The sequence below is a fragment of the Pan paniscus genome, chromosome 1 (assembly GCF_029289425.2).
Source record: "Pan paniscus chromosome 1, NHGRI_mPanPan1-v2.0_pri, whole genome shotgun sequence".
NCBI classification, from domain to species: Eukaryota; Metazoa; Chordata; class Mammalia; order Primates; family Hominidae; genus Pan; species Pan paniscus.
The window spans coordinates 38,810,862-38,833,137 of NC_073249.2; the positions used below are offsets into that span (position 1 = coordinate 38,810,862).

At 40.5% G+C, this 22,276-nt stretch overlaps 1 protein-coding gene across 5 annotated transcripts in view; it reads right to left on the reverse strand.

The window, feature by feature from the left end:
• HHAT (hedgehog acyltransferase) overlaps nt 1–22,276 on the reverse strand; it is a 348,408-nt gene that overhangs the window by 73,520 nt on the left and 252,612 nt on the right. For all 5 annotated transcript variants that reach the window (XM_063597338.1, XM_003814206.4, XM_003814203.4 and 2 more), the window contains one exon: nt 18,147–18,348. In XM_063597338.1, coding sequence (XP_063453408.1) covers nt 18,147–18,348 — 202 coding nt within the window. The remainder of the gene's footprint in view (nt 1–18,146; nt 18,349–22,276) is intronic.

Here is a 22,276-nt window from a genome sequence, read left to right on the forward strand (position 1 = left end):
ATTAACAAAAAAAAATGAAGTTATTATATTAGGAGGAAAAGTAGGGAGTAGGTCTAAGATGCTAACATTTCATGAAGAAAGCAGTTAATAGTTACAATTCATAAATGAAGAAATAGGCTGGGTGTGGTGGCTCATGCCTGTAATACCAGCACTTTGGGAGGCCAAGGCAGGTGGACCTGACCTGAGGTCAGGAGTTTGAGACCAGCCTGGCCAACATAGTGAAATTCCATCTCTACTAAAAATAAAAAAAAATTAGCCAGGTGTGGTGGCACATACCTGTAGTCCCAGCTACTCAGGAGGCTGAGGCAGGAGAATCGCTTGAACCCGGGAGGTGGAGGTTGCAGTGAGCCAAGATCAAGCCACTGCACTCCAGCCTGGGCAACAAGAGCAAAACTCTGCCTCAAAAAAGGAAAAAAAAAAAACATAAATGAAGAAATTAATAAAATTAGTGTACACTTTGGAAAGAAGTAAAAATCACAAACAACTAAGAGAACTGAACGTTGCTGTTGCTGGGGAAAGGGACCCAAGAATGGGATGAATGGAGGCTGCTTGTTTGCTTATTTATTTACTTATTGCATTCATACTTGACGTGTGAGCCATGGACGTATCTTACTTAAACTTTCAGGTTTCAGTTTTTCTCCTGGTAAAATGGGAATAATGATAATACATGCCTATAAGGCTATTGTTAACATCACATGAGATAATGTGGTAAAATTCCTTCTGTGAACATTCCCTTTTTAGTTGGACCAATTTTTCAGAGTAGTTATTTAATAAACAGGTTGAGAGGAGACACAATCGAAACCCATGTTGTCCAAGTACTGAGGGCTGGAATATTAATCAATCCAATGCCCAGTATGCATAAGCAGCAAAGAGACATGAAGTGAATGGGGTGATCTAAGTAGGAGGGGTTTATCAAAAAGAAGATTCTTCTAGTCTGAAATCCAGGAAGCTTAGATCATGTATAACTGGGTTTGACTCCCTCCCTCATTTAACTAACTGTGTTCTGAGATCAATTATTTACCTTCCCCAGTCTCCAGTTTTCCCTATCTGTAACATCTGTAACACTGGAGGTAGTAACACCTACCCTGGAGGTTTGCTACAGTGGTTACATCAAATAACAAATGTGAGAGATTCTTGTACGGTATCTGGCACCATTTCCTCTTTGGCAAAGGGTGGCAACTACAACAGCCCTAGTTTGTTCTGGAGAATGACAACTCTAACTTTCAATTTCTTTGTTGTTGTTGTTGTTGTTGTTGTTGAGTCTTGCCCAGGCTGGAGCACAGTAGCTATTTGCCAAGTACAATCACAGCGTGCTATAGTACAGAACTCCTGGCCTCAAGCGATCTTCTGCCTCAGTCTCCTGAGTAGCTGGGACAACAGGCACATGCTGTCACAACAGGCTGATTTTTATTTGTTTTTGTAGCAAGGAGGTCTCACTGTGTTTCCCAGGCTGGTGTCGAACTCCTGGCCTCAAAGGATTCTCCCACCTTGGCCCCTCAAAGTGTTGGGATTATAGGTATGAGCCACTACATCTAACTTTCAATTTTTAACATAAATCAAGCATCCAGGATCAGCTAATCAAAACCTCCCTAGGGTGAATCCGTCCTGCTCACCTCTCTCTCAATAATTTTTAGTTAGACAACAGTATGCATTTACTGTAGCAAAAGTTGAAAATATAAATAAGCAAAAATAAGAAACTATGTATCACAAATAATACCACCAGTAAGAGTTAACCACCACAATTATTTTAGTATATAACCTTTCACATACTTTTCTGTTTATGTGTATTTTTAAATAAAAATAAGGTTTTATTAAATCTATCATTCTTTGGTGATCATTTAAAACTAATATGTCAAGAACATATTCCCTCTCAATAAAACTATTTTAGGCTGGGCGCAGTGACTCAGGCCTGTAATCCCAGCACTTTGGGAGGCCGAGGTGGGCCGATCTTGAGGTCAGGAGATCGAGACCATCCTGGCTAACATGGTGAAACCCTGTCTCTACTAAAAATACAAAAAAAAAAAAAAAAAAATAGCTGGGCATGGTGGCATGCACCTGTATTCCCAACTACTCAAGAGGCTGAAGCAGAAGCTTCACTTGAACCTGGGAGGTGGAGGTTGCAGTGAGCCTAGATTGCACCACTGCACTCCAGGCTAGTGAGACTCTGTCTCAAAACAAAACAAAACAAAAAAACTATCTTAACATCACTGTTAATAGCTGCAGTCAGTTTGATGGATGAACTTCACCTTTTATATTATATCCTTGCTTCCCACCCTTCCGTGGACAGTCAGTGTCTGTTCCAGCAATTACTCCAGCCTATTAGGTAAACTACAAGTTTGACACCAGAAGAAAAAGCAAGATCCAACTTAAATTGTGTTTCAATACATGTCAGTAATCACAAGTATATTGATACCAACCCAGCTTATCTCTAACAAGGCCAGCAGCTGCTCGAAAGGCTTTTTAAAGCAGAGTTTATTTCTAGGTCTTGGAAGGAATGTGAGATACTTTAGAAGAATTTTATTTTGGAAGTCCTGCACATCTCTGCCTTAGATCTTTAAAAATCAGTACATAGGCATGCACACACACACGTTGCACACATATAGTCACAGCATATGTACATATATAAATATACATTGTAAAACTATATTGCAGTGAGTATGTGCATATTGTTTTAGGAAGAAACAAGGGGGCTATTTTTCTTTCCATCAGTAACAGGAACACTGGAAATTCAAGCTTTGTCACCTCCAGTGGGTAATTTGGATTTAGGGGAAAAAAAGATACCCAGAATTGGAAAGACACAGCCAAATCTTCAACATATACATACTAAGATGATTTATTTTTCCCAAGTTCATCTATGGAAAGCTGCTAGGCACTAGACTGCGATTAGAGCAACCACCATTCATCTGTGCTGCAGAAACAGAGACCAGAGACTCACAGATAAAGAATCAAACTCCACAAACCACCGAGAAAAGCCAGTTTCAACCATTTACATTCACACTGTGGATCTCATCTTTGCCTCAGTACTCGTTTCTGAGATTACGGTTTCTCAGGTGAGAGTTTGCATTAAGGAGGGAGAAGGTATAAGAATGCCATGATAGCAGCCGATGATTGGAGCAGGATACCTGTCTTACTCCAGAGGAAACTGGGCAGCCAAGCAAAGGCAGCAGAAGGCCAAGCACTGGCCAGTCCTGGCGCTCATCAGTCCAGGAATAACTGAAAATGGGTTCTATTTCAAAGCCTTCTATTTGTCAGATAGCCGACTCAGTCATGGAAAGTTAAAAAGAACCCTTGAAAATGCTTTCGCCATACTAAACATATTTGAACTAACGTGGGATTACTTTCAGAATTCTACCTCTTAGACCAGAGAGGTTAAGATTCAGGCTTCCAATTCCCACAGAAAAGAAAATGTATAACCAGCAAATTGCATAGTGTGTTTCCTGCATTGCTAATGATCCTTAGGAGTGGGAGACAATGCTGTGGGGGTGCCAATGGGTCGTAATCCACCAAGGAACACACCGTTCATAACAACACGCATTGCTTTTTCCAGACCCAGAGGCCCGGGTGAGCACTAATAAGCTGGCACAACAGGCTAATTTGATGTGTGGGATTAATATGTTAATTTAACGCTCTCCTGTTTGGTTAAGTGGTTTCTGTTCCTAAATTTCTAAGCATGGCATTCAAATCCCTTTATATGGGAACCATGTGGCCTCTCTAACTGCCCTTCTTCCATTTGTCTTGGCAGCCTCGTGACCTGGATACAGAATGCCCATGCCTGACTTCAGGTAGCACATGCACTGTTCTCCCAGCCTGCAATGCTAGTCTTCTTCTCCCTCCTGACCCTAGCCAAATCCTACTGTTGATTCTCCAGTGTGCTATTCAAGCCTTGGCTCTTTAATGAACCTTTCCCAAAAGCTTAGCTCACACTGACCACCATGAACATCAGCTGCCTCTGTGCCTCATTCTGGCCACTCGCACGTAATGCTTTACAGTGGTCCTCAACTGGTCTGTGCACATCTCACCTCTCCATCTGGATCATAAGCCCCTGGTGGGCAGGGATGAACTCTCACAGCTTTCTTTTCTCACTGCCAGCACTCTCATTTTACTCGACCCCTGAGTAGCATCACTACCGTGGACCACTTCCTCTCCATGAAATCTCCCCTCTTCTTGGTTTCTGTGAAATCACCCTCTAGATTTTCCTCCTCCTCAGCTCCCCCTCGATCCAACTTCTCAATATTGGTGTTCCTTGGCTGCCTTTTCTTCTCTTTGCATGTGTGTGCGCACACACACGCACACACACACTCACACACATACTCCCTCTCTCTCTCTCTGAGTCTCAAATATTCTCATGGCTCCAAAATGTCATCTATATGCTCCCAAATTTCTCTCTCTAGCCTGGGCCTTTCTTCTAAGCAATGCCTGGGAAGACTAGGTCAATCAGTATTTTATTATGTTTATAAAGGCAAGTTCATTTGTCTTATAGATCTCTTAGCTCTTCATAGAGAGAAGCTCCCATTTCATGGTTTTATTATGTCTTTAATCCAAAGCAGTCATCATAATATGAGTACTCTGATAGGAGGCCAGGCAAGACACCTTCATTCATGGCAGGGATCATGTCTTATTCAGTTTAGAGTCCTTCAGTAATGTGCAAAGTGTCTTCTACATAAGGTGCTGAGAATTTTTTTCCTAAATGAGTAAGTTAAGAAATGAATAGCCATGTTGACTATGCCTAAGTGGGCTCTGTCGAGAAAGGGTACCATTTTCTGGAGAAAATGGCTTACGTCCAGTAAGTGCTTGATTTCAATTTGTTGAAAGAAATCTAAATGGAGGAGGAATAGAAGGCCATGAGCCATTATCAAATGCCACAGCTCTTCTCAAATTTGCTTTATACTCCCTCAGAGGCTTAGTTGGAGCTTGGACTACTGACCCCTAGTGAAACGGTTTTCTAATCAGGCCAACTAGGTATGTATGTCTTGCCAAGCGGTGAGTTAGGATTCCACAGAATCAAATAACCATAGTTTGGATCACGTTGATCAATTTACAATCAACAATACTTTTAAATTGGTTGATTTCTTAAACCCAATTTGGAATTCTCTATCTTCAAAATCAAACTAATCAACATGGCCAATACATTGAATTACCACCACCACAGAGTCTTTGGGTTCTCTCTGATGCCCCAGAACATCAAATCCCTGCCATGACCATCAGACTGATTCTCAGTGGTTTTCACTGGAGGCATGTTTCCTCAATTAAGTGTATAAATAGAAATTTTACTGCTTCAGAAAGGATATAAATCAGCTCAGCAGGACACTCTTGGGGCAAAGAGGCAGAGGCAAGGCTGGGAGAGGAGAATGTATTTAAATTATTCAATGAAATGGAAATCAGGGGTGGGAGTAGGTGAACTATTTGAGATATAGACTCTTCTTTGGGTAGGAATAATCGACAAGCAGCCTGAAGGAGCCTTCCTTCAAAGGAGAGATCAAACTGAGAATTGGCATGAAGTGGTGTCACTTCAAAATGTTTCCTCTGATTAAAATATTTCAATGCTAAACAGAAATCCTCACTCCCTGGAGAGTACTTGTACAGAGAAAAAGCATAGTGCTCCAGCAGTAATTCCTCTACGTCCACGCAGCTTGGGTGCTTTGTGAAAATGCCTTTTGTTAGCTTCCTACAGCTCTGTGCCTCAGTGAGTCACAACCAACAATCCCTTCTCTCATAAAGCAGCAGGCTACCAGGAAGACTAATTCCTCCTTACCCCATTCTTTCCTGTATATATATTTTGTGCACTGAGCATTATAACAGCATTTTGCCATCGCTAGACCTATTTGTATCTATGCTGCTGCTTAGTACGCTAGTCCCCCAATACTCAATAATTCTCAGTTTTAGTTTTTTTCAGTATTCAATCTATATTCTTCATGTTGCTGCCTAATCCTATTTCATCTTAAACTCTCTCAGTGAGTGAAGTCAGAAAATATCATTCATTCTTTCTTTTATTCAAAAAGGCACTGTGCCAGGAATTGGGATAAGGGTTAAGAATACAGTATTTCTGACCTTGTGAGGCTTACAGTTCAGTGAGGGAATAAATTATGTCAAAAATTTCATTTCAACTGTGATAAATATAGCAGAAGAGAACATATACAAGGTACCCAAAATAAATTATCAAATGGGATCTAATTGAGTTAGGAGGGCCAGTGAAGGGTTTCCAAACTAGATATCATTTGAGCTGAAATCTGAAGGATGAATAGGGGTGGAGGGGAAGGAAAGAGAGCATCCTAGGAGATGGAAGTACCTGTGTTGGGGAGCTGAGGCTAGAGGGATCAGGTATGTAATGAACAGAAAGAAGAACAGAGAGGTGAGGGGGGAGGAGTGGGAAGAGGCAGTAAGTGAAAGATCAGATAGGGTGTCATAGGTCATCTTAAATGTTGTGGACCTGGTTCTAAGACAATGGGAGTCACTATAGGATTTAAAAGACAGCAACATGGTTAGGTTTTTATGGAGAAATATCACTCAGGACTATGAGGATAATAAATGGAAGGGGGAGGAAGTGGAAGCAAGGGTTTACTTAGAAGCTATTTGGTAGACCAGGAAAGAAATGAGAGCAGCTTGGATTAGGATTTCAGTAGAAATAGAAACAAACAAAAAAATTTGAGATCTACTTAGGAGGTAGAACGTACAGTATATGCAGATCAATCTGAGGGGGAGAGAGGTACAAAGGATAACATAATGGCTTTAGCCTTGAATAGCTAGATAGATGGTGGTGTCATTTGGGGAAAGAGAGTATGCTGGAATTACTGGGAGGCAGGGGGTCACGAGCTCCACATTACACGTGCAAAGTCTGAGAAACCTGGTAGATTTCCAAGTCAAGAGGTTCAGCAGCCAGTTGTATATATGAGGTGCCAAGAGCATTAATGAAGATCATTCCAAATAACAGCAGGGTCAGACACACTATATGCCTTTAACCTTTAATGTTTTCTAGAAGTGGGGGTATGTTCTAGAGCTGCACTGTTTAAAATGTTAGCCATTAGCCATATGGGAGATACTGGGATCTAAATCAGTTAAAATTAAATATATTTAAAATCCAGAGTTTAAATAGGCACTAGCCACATTTCAAGTGCTCAGTGGGGCTAGTAGCTACTGTACTGGACAGTGCAATTAACATTTCTGTTACCACAGGAGTTCTATCAGACAACCCTGTTGTAGACGATCAGAGGGCTTCCTATTTACAGCACTCAGCTCTGACAAGTATTTGCGTGAATGTTCAGCTCTCAGTCTACCAACACCAAGAAATAGAATTCTTCTATATTTTGATCCCCAAATAAGGCCTTGGGGTTGAAGATGGAGATATGAAAGAAGTGGGAGGTGAAGCAAGATGGCCAAATAGAAGCCTTCACCAATCATTCTCCCTGCAGGAACACCCAATTAAATAACTAGCTACACATAAAAACCCACCTTTATAAGAACCAAAAATTGGATGAGCAATCACAGTACCTGGTTTTAACTTTGTATCACTGAAAGTGGCTCTGTAGAGGGTAGGAAAGACAGTCTTAAATTGCAATGCCACCTCTCCTCCATCCTCCAACAGCAGCCACATGGAGTGACAACTTGTACACTTGGGGGAGAAAGATCACAGTGACTGTGGGACTTGGCACTGGAACTCAGGGCTGCCCTGTCACAGCAGAAAGCTGGGCAGAACTCAGCCCAGTGCCCATGGAGGGGACACTTAGAACAGCCCTAGTCAGAGGGGAAGCATCCATCCCAGTGGTCAGAACTTAGATTCCAGCAACACTTGTCCCCAAGGGCTAAGGGGCTCTAAGGTCATAAATAAACTTGAAAGGCAGTCTAGGCAACAAGGACTGATTCCTGAGCAAGTCCTCATACTTTGCTCAACTTCAAGCCAGTTGATTTCGGGGACACATGACCTAGTGAGTCACCAGCCAGAGCATCCAAGGGACTGCTTGCATCACCCCTCCACCAACCCCAGGCAGCATAGCTCACAGCTCCAAGACAGATTCCTTCCAAACTTCTGCTTGAGAAGAGGAGACAGAAGAGTAAAGACAACTTTGTCTTGCAATTTGGATACGTGCTCAGCCACAGTAAGATAGGGGGCCAGGCAGAGTTTTGAGGCCCCCATCCCAACCCCTACCTCCCGGATAACATTTCTAGACACACCCTGGGCCAAAAGGGAACCCACTGCTTTGAAGGGAAGGATGCAGTCCTGACAAAATAAATCACCTGTTGACAAAAGAGCCCTTAGGCCCTGAATAATCAACAGTGGTAGCCAGGCAGTGCTTGCTGTGGGCTTTTGGTATGACTCAGAGACTTGCTGGCTTCAGGCATGACATAGCACATTCCCTGTTGTGGTAGCTATGGGGAACTCCTTCTGCTTGAAAAAAGAAGAGGGAAGAGGAAAGAGGACTTTGTTTTGCAGCCAAGGTATCAGCTCACCCACAGTGGAGTACAGCACCGAGTAGGCTCTTGGCGTCCCCACTTCCAGGTTTTGGCTCAGACATTTCTGTACCTGTCTTGGACTAGAAGGGAGCCTACTGTCCTGAAAGGAAGGACCCAGTCTTGGCAGCATTCATCACAAGCTGAATGAAGAGCCCTTGGACCCTGAATGAACACTGGCAATAGCCAAGCAGTACTTGCCACAAGCCTGGGGTGGTGGTAGCCATGGGAAAAGACTCCTCTGCTTGTGGAAAGGAGAAGGAAGAGTGGCAAGGACTTTGTATTGCAGCCTGGGTGCCAGCTCAGCTGTAGTAGAATAATGTACCAAGTAGATTCCTAAGGTTTCTGACTCCAGGACCTGGCTCCTGGATGGCATCTTAGGACCCACCCAGGACCAGGAGGAACCCATAACCCTGAAGGGAAGGATACAAGTCTGGCTGCCTTTGCCACCTGCTGATTATAGAACGCTAGGGCCTTGAGCGAACATAGGTGGTAGCCAGGCAGTAGTTATTGTAGGTCATGGGCAAGACCCAGTACTGTGCTGGCTTCAGGTCTGACCCAGTGCAGTCCCAATAGTGGTGGCCCACAGGAGTTTTTGTGTCATTCCACCTCCAGCTCTAGGCAGTTTAGCACACAGACTCCATTTGTCTGGGAGAAAGTAAGGGAAGAGAACAAGAGTCTTTACCTGACAATCCAGATAATTCTTCTGGATCTTCTCTAAGATAACCAAGGTAGTACTTCTATGAGTCTGCAAGACCCACAGTATTACTGGACATGGGGTGCCCCGTAATGCAAATACAGTTAGAGCAACCAAAAACTTAGATCACAACGCCCAAGTCCCTTCAAATACCTGGAAAGCCTTCCCAAGAAGGATAGGCACAAAGAAGCCCAAACTGTGAAGACTACAATAAATACCTAACTCTTCAATGGCCAAATACCAATGCACCATCCACAAGCATGACAACCATCCATGAAAATATGACCTCACTGAACGAACTAAAGAAGGCACCAGGAGTAAATCACTGAGACACAAAGATATGTGACCTTTCAGGCAGAGAATTCAAAATAGCTACTTTGAGGAAACTAAATGAAGTTCAAGACAAAACAGAGAAGGAATTCAAACTCCTATCAGATAAATTTAACAGACACTGAAATAATTAAAAAGAATCAAGCAGGAATTCTGAAGATGAAAAATGCAACTGACATACTGAAGAATGCCTCAGAGTCTCTTAGCAGAATTGATCAAGCAGAAGAAAGAATTAGCACACTTGAAGATGAGCTATATGAAAATACAGTCAGAGGAGATAGAATATAAGAGAATGAAGCATGCCTATAAGATCTAGAAAATAGCCTCGAAAAGGCAAATCTAAGAGTTACTGGCCTTAAAAGGGAGGTAAAGTAAGGAAAAGACAGGGGTAGAACATTTTTCCAAAGAGATAATATCAGAGAACTTCCCCAAACTAGAGAATGATATCAGTATTCAAGTACAGGAAGGTTACTGAATATCAAATAGATTTAACCCAAATAAGACTACCTCAAGATAGCCAAACTCCCAAAGTCAAGTATTAATAAAGAATCTGAATAAGAAATGGGGAAACGATTCCTTATTTAATAAATGGTGCTGGGAAAACTGGCTAGCCATATGTAGAAAGCTGAAACTGGATCCCTTCCTTACACCTTATACAAACATTAATTCAAGATGGATTAAAGACTTATATGTTAGACCTAAAACCATAAAAACCCTAGAAGAAAAACCTAGGCAATACCATTCAGGACATAGGCATGGGCAAGGACTTCATGTCTAAAACACCAAAAGCAATGGCAACAAAAGACAAAATTGACAAATGGGATCTAATTAAACTAAAGAGCTTCTGCACAGCAAAAGAAACTACCATCGGAGTGAACAGGCAACCTACAGAATGGGAGAAAATTTTTGCAATCTACTCATCTGACAAAGGGCTAATATCCAGAATCTACAATGAACTCAAACAAATTTACAAGACAAAAACAAACAACCCCATCAAAAAGTGGGCAAAGGATATGAACAGACACTTCTCAAAAGAAGACATTTATGCAGCCAAAAGACACATGAAAAAATGCTCATCATCACTGGCCATCAGAGAAATGCAAATCAAAACCACAATGAGATACCATCTCACACCAATTAGAATGGCAATCATTAAAAAGTCAGGAAACAACAGGTGCTGGACAGGATGTGGAGAAATAGGAACACTTTTACACTGATGGTGGGACTGTAAACTAGTTCAACCATTGTGGAAGTCAGTGTGGTGATTCCTCAGGGATCCAGAACTAGAAATACCATTTGACACAGCCATCCCATTACTGGGTATATACCCAAAGGATTATAAGTCATGCTGCTATAAAGACAGATGCACATGTATGTTTACTGCAGCACTATTCACAATAGCAAAAACTTGGAACCAACCCAAATGTCCAACAACGATAGACTGGATTAGGAAAATGTGGCACACATACACCATGGAATACTATGCAGCCATAAAAAATGAAGAGTTCATGTCCTTTGTAGGGACATGGATGAAGCTGGAAACCATCATTCTCAGCAAACCATCACAAGGACAAAAAACCAAACACCGCATGTTCTCACTCATAGGTGGGAATTGAACAATGAGAACACTTGGACACAGGAAGGGGAACATCACACACTGGGGCCTGTTGTAGGGTGGGGGGAGTGGGGAGGAATAGCATTAGGAGATATACCTAATGCTAAGTGATGAGTTAATGCATGCAGCACACCAACATGGCACATGTATACATATGTAAAAAACCTGCACGTTGTGCACATGTACCTTAAAACTTAAATAAATTAATTTAAAAAAAAGAATCTGAAAAGCAACGAGAGCAAAGAAACAAATAACATACATCGGAGCTCCAACACATCTGGCAGAAGATTTTTCAATGGAAACCTTACAGTTCAGGGGAGGGTAGCAAGACATAAAGTGCTGAAGGAAAAAAACTTTTATCCTAAAATAGTATATTCAGCAAAAATATCCTTCAAACATGAAGGAGAAATAAAGACTTGCCCAGACAAACAAGCTGAGGAATTTCATCAACACCAGAACAAGAAATGCCAAGGGCAGTTCTTCAATCTGAAAGAAAAGGATGTTAATAAGGAGTAAGAAATCATCTGAAGGTGCAGAACTCACTGGCAATATCAAGTACACAGGAAAACACAGAATACTATAACAATGTAATTGTGGCCTACAAACTACTCATATATTGAGTAGAAAGACTAAAACACAAACAAATAACAACAACAACTTTTAAAGACATAGATAGTACAATGAGACATAAACAAAAACAACAAAAAGTTAAAAGCAGTGCAAAGTTAAAAAGTGTAGAGTTTTTATCAGTTTTCTCTTTGCTTATTAATTTGTTTATGCAATTAGTGTTAAGATGTCAGTTTAAAATAATGGGTGATAAGATTATTTGCAAGCCTTGTGGTAATTTCAAATCAAAAAACACACTGCAGATACACAAAAAGCAACAAATTAAAACACACCACCAGAGAAAATCACTTTCACTAAAAGACAGAAAGGAGGGAAAGAAGGAGAAGACCATAAAACAGAAAACAAATAGTAAAATGGCAAGAGGAAGTCCTTATGTATAAATAATAACATTGAATGTAAATAGACTAAACTCTCCAATCAAAAGACGGAGCAGCTGAATAGATTAAAAAACAGGACCCCATGATCTGTTGGCTACAAGAAACACACTTGACCTATAAAGACACATAGACTGAAAGTAAAGAAATGGAAAAAGATATTCCATGCCAATGGAAACCAAAAAAGAACATCAGCAGCTATAGTTAAATCAGACAAAATAGATTTCAAGACAAAAACTATAAAAAGAGACAAAGATACATATCATCATTATATAATGATAAAGGGATCAATTCAGCAAGAAGATATAACAGTTGTAAACAACATATGCAACCAATATTGGACACCCAGATATATAAAGCAAATATTATTAGAGCTAAAGAGAGATAGCCCAATAACAGCTGAAGAAATTTCACACCCCACTTTCAGAATTGGATCATTCAAACAGAAAATCAACAAAGAAACATCAGCTTTAACCTGCAGCACAGGTCAAATGGACCTAATTGACATTTACAGAACATTTCATCCAATGGCTGCAGAATACACATTCTTCTCCTCCACGTATGGATCATTATCAAGGATAGACCATATGTTAGGCCACAAAATAAGTCTTAAAACATTTTTAAAAATGAAATTATATCCACTATCTTCTCTGAACAATGGAATAAAAGCAGAAATCAATAACAAGAGGAATTTTGGAAACTATACAAACACAGGGAAATTAACCAATATGCTCCTGAATGACAGAGGGTCAATGAAGAACTTAAGAAATTGAAAAACTCCTTGAAACAAATGATGATGGATACACAACATGCCAAAACTGATGGGATATAGCGAAAGAAGTACTAAGAGGAAAGTTATAGCTATAGGCACCTACATCAGAAAGGTAGAAAAACTAAAAATAACCTAATGATGCACCTTAAAGAATTAGAAAAGAGCAAAACAAACCCAAAATTAGAACAAGGGAAACAAAGATCAGAGAAGAAATACATAAAATTGAAACAATGAAAATACAAAAATCAATGAAATGAAAAGTTGGTTTTTTCCAAACACCGCATGTTCTCACTCATAGGTGGGAATTGAACAATGAGAACACTTGGATACAGGAAGGGGAACATCACACACCCATGTCTGTCGTGGGGTGGGGGAAGGGGGGAGGGATAGCATTAGGAGATATACCTAATGTAAATGATGAGTTAATGGGTGCAGCACACCAACATGGCACATGTATACATATGTAACAAACCTGCACCTTGTGCACATGCACCCTAGAACTTAAAGTATAATAAAAAAAAAAAGTTGGTTTTTTGAAAAGATGCATATAATTGACAAGCCTTTAGCCAGACTAAGAGAAAGAAATCAAGAAAGTAATCCCAATTATAATAGCTATGAATAAAATTAAATACCTAGGAATTAACCAAAGAAGTGAAAGATCTCCACAATGAAAACTATAAAACACTGATGAAAGAAATCGAAGAGGACACAAAAAATGGAAAGATATTCCATGTTCATGGATTGAAATAATCAATATTGTTAAAATATCCATATTACCTAAAGTAATCTACAGATTCAATGCAATCTCTATCAAAATACTAAGGACATTCTTCACAGAAATTTAAAGAAAAAATCCTAAAACTTATATGGAACCACAAAAGACACAGAATAGCCAAAGCTATTCTGAGGAAAAATTACAAAACTGGAGGAATCACATTACTTAACTTCAAAATATACGACAAAGCTCTAGTAACCAAAATAGTACAGTATTGGGCAAAAACAGACACATAGATCAATGGAACAGAATAGAAAACCCAGGAACAAATCCACACATCAACAGTGAACTCATTTTCAACAAAAGTGCCAAGAACGTACACTGGGGGAAGGACAATCTCTTCAAAAAATGGTGCTAGGAAAACTGGATATCCATATAAAGAAGAATGAAACTTGACCCCTATCTCTCACCATATTAAAAAAAATCAAATCAAAATGAACTACAGACTTAAATTAAGGTCTCACAATATGAAACTACTAAAAGAAAACACTGGAGAAACTTGCCAGGACACTGGAGTTAGCAAATAATTCTTTAGTAATACCCCATAGGCACAGGCAACCAAGAAAAAATAGACAAATGGGATCACATCAAGTTAAAAGTTTTTTGCACAGTAAAGGAAACAATCAACAAAGTGAAGAGACAACCCACAGAATGGGAGAAAATATCTGTCAACTGTCCATCTGACAAGGGATTAATAACCAGGATATATAAGGAGCTCAAACAACTCTACGGGGAAAAAACCTAATAATCTGATTAAGAAATGGGCAAAGATCTGAATAGACATTTCTAAAAAGATGACATATGAATGGCAAACAGGTATATGAAAAAGTGCTCAACACTAAAGTCAGAAAAATTCAAATCAAAACTACAATAAGATATTATCTGTCCCCAGTTAAAATGGCTTTTATCTAAAAAGCTGGTAAGGATGTGGAGAAAAGGGCATCATTGTACACTGTTGGTGGGAATGTAAATTAGTACAAGACCATGGTATGGAAAACAGTTCACAGGTTCCTCAAAAAACTAAAAACAGAATTATCATATGATTCAGCAGTCCTATGGCTTGGGATATACTCAAAAGAAAGGAAATCGGTAAATTAAAGAGATATTTGCACTCCCATGTTTACTGTAGTACTATTCACAATAGCCAAGATTTGGAAGCAACCTGAGTGTCCATCAAAAGACAAATAAAGACAATGTGGTACATATACACGATGGAGTATTATTCAGCCATAAAAAAGGATGAGGGCCTATCTTTTGCAACAACATGGATGGAACTGGAAGTAATTAAGGGAAATAAGCCAGACACAGAAAGACAAACTTCACCTGTTCTCACTTGTTTGTGGGAGTTAAAAATTAAAAAACTGAACTTGTGGAGACAGAGAGTAAAAGGATGATGACTAGAGGCTTGGAAGGGTAGTTGGGGGGAAGGATGGTTAATGAGCACAAAAATATAGTTATATAGAATAAGATGTAGTATTTGGTAGCACAACAAGGTGACTGCAGTCAACAATTATTATATATTTAAAACTGACTGGAAGAGTATAATTGGAGTGGTTGTAACGCAAAGAAAGGATAGATGCTTGAGATGATGGATACCCCATTTACCCCCATGTGATAATTAAACATTGCATGCCTGTATCAAAATATCTCATGTACCCCATAAATACAAACACCTACGATGTACCCACATTTTCTGTAAAGAAGATATGACAAAGAAAAAATAATTTTTGTTATTTAGAGATCTGCTAATCTATCTTAATAAAACAGATGAAGGATATACACCATGAAGAAAGGGTGTGATGGTTAATTTTATTTGTAAACCTGACTGGGCCCAAATATTCACTTAAGTATTATTCATGGGTGTTCTGGTGAAGGTGTTTCTGGATGAGATTAACATTTGAATCAGTAGACTGAATAAAGCAGATTTCCCTCCCCAATGTGAGTGGGCCTCATCCAATCTGTTGAAGTTCTGAATAGAATAGAAAGCTAACACAATATTTTTTTCTGTCTTCAAGCCTGACTGTCTTTGAGCTAGGACACTGGTCTTCTCTTGCCTTTTTTTTTTTTTTTTTTTTTTCTGGACTGGAAGTTACACCATCAGCTCTCCTGGGTCTGAATTTCTCAGCCTACAAGATCACATGGTCTAATTCTGTATACTAAATTTCTTTACCATCATCCCTATCCCCCTACCAAAACACACACACATCCTATTGATCTGTTTCTCTGGAGAACTCTGAATAATACTGAGGATGTGAGGGGCATGCAGAATTAACTCACTCACAAAGCCAGTAAGTCTTCATTTGGATTTTGACAGAAGAACAGGAAATCGATTCATGGAAAGAGAGGGAAGAAGGGTAACCTAAGTGGGGAAATAGTTTACTCAAAAAATTGTGTGCATTTGGATGTTGTGTGGAACTACGTAAGAAACAGGCTACTGGAGGAAGACTCTATGTCTGGGCAAGTGGAGGAAGAACTAAAGAATCGACCTGATATGAAAGCACTAATTGTGCACTGATTTAACACTGAGGCTCACTCAGACAATGGGGATAAACAGAGTAATGGAAACCTGGCCATGTACTCAAGGAGTGCATCGTCTAAATAGCTGTAACTGCCTACCAGGCTTGTAGGTGATAAAAATAGGTTTCATATATTCTTGCTCAATAAATATGCAAGCCAAACATCACATTTGCAACATATAAGACAAATATTTTGCCAAAAAAAATGCATATCAAAAATTACTATGTACCAAGGTACCTGAATTGTAGATGGAAGGTCAAGTGAGGTGAATGAGTGAGTCCTGGAGCAAGGTGTGATGGAGCAAGGTAGACAAGCAAGAGCTTCATCCTGTGAGTAAGTGTGCTTGATGCCTTGATTTATTTTGAACCAAAATGAACAGGTCACAGGCTACATGGCACAGTTGGGTTACTCTAATGTTTTAGATTTCTAAAATTATTACTAGCATAAGCTATGGCTCAAAGGCCACAGAGCACTGCTTAACATTAAGTTCAAGGTTAATGTTAGTTGCTTCATGAAAGAGCACAGAAATGTGTTGCAGGGCTACAGACTGGGCTGAAAAGAACCTTCTGACTTTCAAAGGTGATAACTGTGTTTTCAGGCTTTGGAGCAGAATGCTCAGATTTGAGGATGAAGATTAAAATCTTTATGATACCATCCTTTTTGGTTTTCCTGTGTGGCTTTCACTGAAATACCATTTTCTGTTAGAATCCACTGGCATTTCTTTCCTGCTGATGGCTGGAAAAATATTTATCTTTATACATACATGAGCATATTTAAATCCCCTCCAATGTGTTGTTTGACTACTCGGTTTATTTCAGTTTTTATTGAAATAACTGTCCACTTGTACTATGGCTATCTTTATAAAAACATATGTAAATGTATTCTGTTTTGACAGGACTTTTTAAAGTGCATTTGCTTTAGTTATTCATACTGGGTGGAATTTAGCCACATTAATCATTTTTCAAATTTTCTGTGTGTGATTGCCTGCCATGAACACTGATGCCAGCACATTTCTGTTTAGCTACTTTTTTCGGGGTTAGAGGAATATTGCTACATCTTCAGAACTGATGATTTCCTACAAGATTGTAATATATCATATACCACATTCGCAAGATAAAAGCTATGCCCATAGTTTAAAATCACTTAAAATATATGTGTAAAGAGAAATGCTTAATTGATTTTCCAAATCATTTTCCTGTAAAGTTGAACTGCTTCTTAAAAACCTTAGCTGTTTTTTATACAACTATATACAACACCTATCAAGGATTTAAAATTCCAGTTATACTCAGTATTAGCAAGGTCATTCTTATGCACCATTGGTAGAAATACAAATTAGTGTACTTTTGTCTACAGGGCAGTTAAGAGTTAATAAGCAATATACATAATGAACATTAAAGATGAGAAAAACCTTGAACCTGGAAATTTCACTTATGAGAATTCATCCTGGTTATGATATTCATCTTAATACAGTTGATAGTTGCAAAAAATCTTTAGAATAATATGATTACTAATAATAGGAGACTAAAATAAATTATGGCATATCCACATAAGGGAATTCTATGTAGCCATTAAAAAGGGTGGTTAGGTATGGACTCAGTGACTTAAAAAGGTGGTCCCGATACAATCATCTCTCTGTAATAGCATTTGCTTTAATGTTATATACATATGTCTGTTTGTATATACACATGGAAAAAATTTAGAAGAATGGATCTTAACATGGTTTCTGTTGAGAGGTTATTTTCTTGTTTAAATGTTCTAATTTTTACATAATACATTTTTTATAGTTATATACACACACACACACCCATGCACAAACACACATATATGCACTACAGAAGCTTCTTTTCCAGCTGTCTTGCCTCTAGGCATATGGACTTTGAACCAAGCTAGTAGAAAGGGCCCATAGTGGGGGCAGGGAATCTGATGGCCCCATCCCTAATAAACCTGATCTGCCTAGTTCCACTGTCCCCTAACACAGGAGCAAGGATCCTGCTCACCAGACTGTCCTGGATGCAGGGAGTCTCCACCAGCCTCCAGACTCCATTCTCCACAGTGACTCCCAGCCAGTTGAGCGCTGCCCAGCACCAGAGGTAGTCGTAGCCGCCATGCCAGTAGCTCACAAATGCAAATGTCATCGCCGTGGAAAACAGTGTCCCCAGCAGGCCATGCTGGGACCCGCCCACTGGAATGTACACATACCTAGAGAAAAAAGAGGCTGTTAGGAGTCATACAGAGGGCTGCCCTGCAACTCTATCTGCTCCCCAGCTTGACTCTCCTGTCACATACTGCTGTTCACATATGCAGATCCTTCCTCACTTCCAGGAGGCCAGATTCCTTGGATTCTCCATCCCACAAGGAGTTGGCGAAAACCCAAGCCTCAGCTCTGCAGGGTGTTAGGTTAAATGAACACACAGGCCCAAGAGCTCTCATTACTAGAGCAAAATAGCACTTACAAGAGGCAGGGCAAGAAGTCATGAATTTAGAGTTTCTGAAAGGGATGGGCCCAACCCTGGAAATCCAATCACAGAATGGCAGTTAAGCTTCTGGCTACATGAGGCCAGCAACTTTCAAGGCAGGTGATATGGTTTGGCTGTGACCCCACCCAAATCTCATCTTGAATTGTAGCTCCCATAATCCCCACGTGTCATGGGAGGGACCCAGCGTGAGGTAATTGAATCATGGGGGTGGGTTTTTCCTATGCTGTTCTCGTGATAGCGAATAAGTCTCACACGAGATCTGATGGTTGTATAAAGGGCAGTTCCCCTGCACATGCTGTCTGGCCTGGCGCCATGTAAGATGTGCCTTTGCTTCTCCTTCACCTTCTGCCATGATTGTGAGGCCTCCCCAGCCATGTGGAAATGTGAATCCATTAAACTGTTTTTTCTTTATAAATTACCCAATCTTGGGTATTTCTTCATAGCAGTATGAAAATGGACTAATACAGCAAGTGTGGATTTTACAGCTCAAACTATTAAGTTTATGGTAAACCCATTATTTAAATGCAATTGGTAAGATCACGTTCCTAAACAGGCAGGAGCTGGGTGCAGCAGATGGGTGCCAGAGACGGTTCCCCAGCTTTCTAGGCAGGTTGCCCAGAAGCAGTCGTGAATTCACAATAAAGAAAAGAGCTCTGTGCTCACAGGGCAGCCAAAGTATCAGACAAAATGCATAGCTGTCCCCTGGGTATGTTCTCCATTGCCGAGACAGCTGCCTGAGTATGTAGAGACAGTACTATGTTCTTCAATCAGTATTTTCCTGCTTGAGTTGGACAAAACTCACACCTTGAGCTGTTAGGACCTGGAAAGCTAGGAGCATACCCTTCTTGCGATAGCCTTTTTAAAAAGCCCATAGGCCTTTATTGCTGATCAGTGCTTCTTTGTCCAACCTTCCTCCAGGAGGGAAAATGAAAAAATCCTTTTCTGAATACACAGTATGTTCCAAGTACTAGACACTTACATGTACCACTTTGTTTGATTCTTTAAAGCACCATATGTATAGTTTATACCTACTGCCCCAGCATTTTAAACAATTTAGCATTTGTCCTGTTTATATATTAATTTGGGGGAAGAGATCAAACTTGTTTTTGAGGAGGAAATAAAATTGTTTTTAGAGAGGAAATTGTTCTATTCAAAATGTTTTCAACAGGACTATTTTATTTTTAGAGATAGCATCTCTAGATGTTACCCAGGCAGGAGTAGAGTGGTGCAGTCATAGCTTACCACAACCTCAAACTCCTGAACTCAGATAATCCTCCCACTTTAGTCCCCCAAGTAACTGGGACTACAGGCATGCACCACCACACCCAGATAATTTAAAACTTTTTTTGTAGAGATGATATAAAAGTTGCCTAGGCTGGTCTCGAACTCCTAGCCTCAAGTGATCCTCCTGCCTTAGCCTCCCAAAGTGCAAGGATTACAGGTATGAGTCACTATACCTGGCTTAATAGAACAACTGTATAGGTAGGCAGGCTAAAAATAAAAACAACTTATCAGGTAATAAATCTTTTAAAAGACTATATGATAAAACTGTGCCACTGGACAAAGACTCTCTCCTTGACTAAACTTTAGTCAAGCTCCTCTAAGCTCTCTAGGCCTCAACCTTGGTGTCCATCTTTATTGTAGCAAGAATCCTGCTAAGTCAGTTTAGAACGAACCCCCCACCTGCAATATCTGATCATGCTCCATCATCATCTGGCCAAATTCTTCATCACCTACTCTTGGTGTCTGATCACCCTGGCTGCCTTCAGGAGGAATCCTGTTAGGTCTGTTTAGCCAGAATCCCCCTATTTCCCAATGTTTCCTCTTAATATTCCACTCAATGACCCCCACCTTGCTCCTTGGCTATATCCCCCTTATCCAAGCTGTATTCAGAATTAAGCCCAGTTCTGGCTGGGTGCAGTGGCTCTTGCCTGTAATCCCAGCACTTTGAGAGGCTGAGGCGGGTGGATCACCTGAGGTCAGGAGTTCAAGACCAGCCTGGCTAACATGACAAAACCCTGTCTCGACCAAAAATACAAAAATCAGCCAGTCATGGTGGTGTGGGCCTGTAGTCCCAGCTACTTGGAAGGCTGAGGCAGAAGAATCATTTGAACCCGGGAGGAGGAGGTGGAGGTTGCAGTGAGCTGAAAACATGCCACTGCACTCCAGCCTGGGTGACAGAGCAAGACTCCGTCTCAAAAAAAAAAAAGAGTCCAGTTCCGTACTGAGGTCTCTTTTCCCCTATTACAACAGTTCCCAAATAATTTTTTTTTTTACTGCTTCAACTACTACTTATCTCTGGTTTTTCTTTAACATCCTCCACTCTCAAATGTTTTCCAGTTTCCAGTTTAGATAATAAATTATTTGATCACCTTAGATAATCCCATTTTATGGGTGAGGAAACTGAGGTTGAGAAATTAATTTGCCCAAGGTACACAGCTGGGAAGGAGAAAGACGAAGATGCAAATCTGCATCTGTACAGCCAACTTACTGCTTCCATTACAACCCTGGGCTCATTTTTAAAGTCCTCTATATTTCACCCCAATCAGGAACAATTAAACTGGAAGGCATGTGAGAAAGTAGCAGTTTTAGAAATAAGTAAAGCAAAGCCAATACTTTCCTTTGTGCAAAAACAGGACCATCTTGACAATCAAATTAGCAAATAGGCATCAAGCACTCACTACAGATTAACGGATATTCCACCTGCTGTTGAGCATGTCTTTAGGCCTTCAGGGAATTCCTGGCATTATGGGAAACAGACATGACTTTGTTCTTGCTATAAGGATGGGCAAACCTGCTTGTGAAACAATAGCAAACAATTCCCATCATTAAGCTATGTGACATGGTACAAAGTAGACCACAAAGGTTCCGGAGTGCAGAGGAGAAGGGTGTGAGTGAAGACAGTGGGGCAAAGGAGGCTGAAGGGCGAAGGCTCTCATTCTGACAAGGCCAAGAGGATGAGTTTTGCTAGGCAAAGAGAAGGTTGGGCACTGAGCCAAGGACACAAACGAGGGGTTGGATGACAAGTCAGAAAAGCCTGACAGCCCAGGGCACAGTAGTCTTATCCGGTGTTCTGCTGCCCCCTAGAGGCTGCTTGGTCATTGGTGTAGAATACTCAGCAGAGGCAAAAAATGGGCCACAATTCGCTGCCTCCTACCTGCATGGAGGTAACCGCTGGCCCATCATGAGGCTGCCCTTAACTTTACATAACCAGTGTTGTATGTAAAAATAAAATAGGGTAATCAAACTTATTGCAAAAGGATGAAGAACGACTTCTCTTTAAGGAAACTGTACAGATGGCTGTTTTATAAAACAGATTATCAAATGCTCTCTTTACCCAAGAGAAGAGATTTTTTTTTTTTAATCGTATCTCACTATATAAAAGTGAGCTGCAGCTGGGGACAGTGGCTCACGCCTGTAATCCCAGCACTTTGGGAGGCCGAGGCTGGGGGGTCACTTGAGGTCAGGAGTTCGAGACCAGCCTGGCCAACATGGTGAACCCTGTCTCTACTAAAAATACAAAAATTAGCCAGGCGTGGTGGTGCACACCTATAGTCTCAGCTACACAGGAGGCTTAGCCCGGAGAATTGCTTGAACCTGGGAGGCGGAGGTTGCAGTAAGCACCACTGCCCTCCAGCCTGGGCAACAGA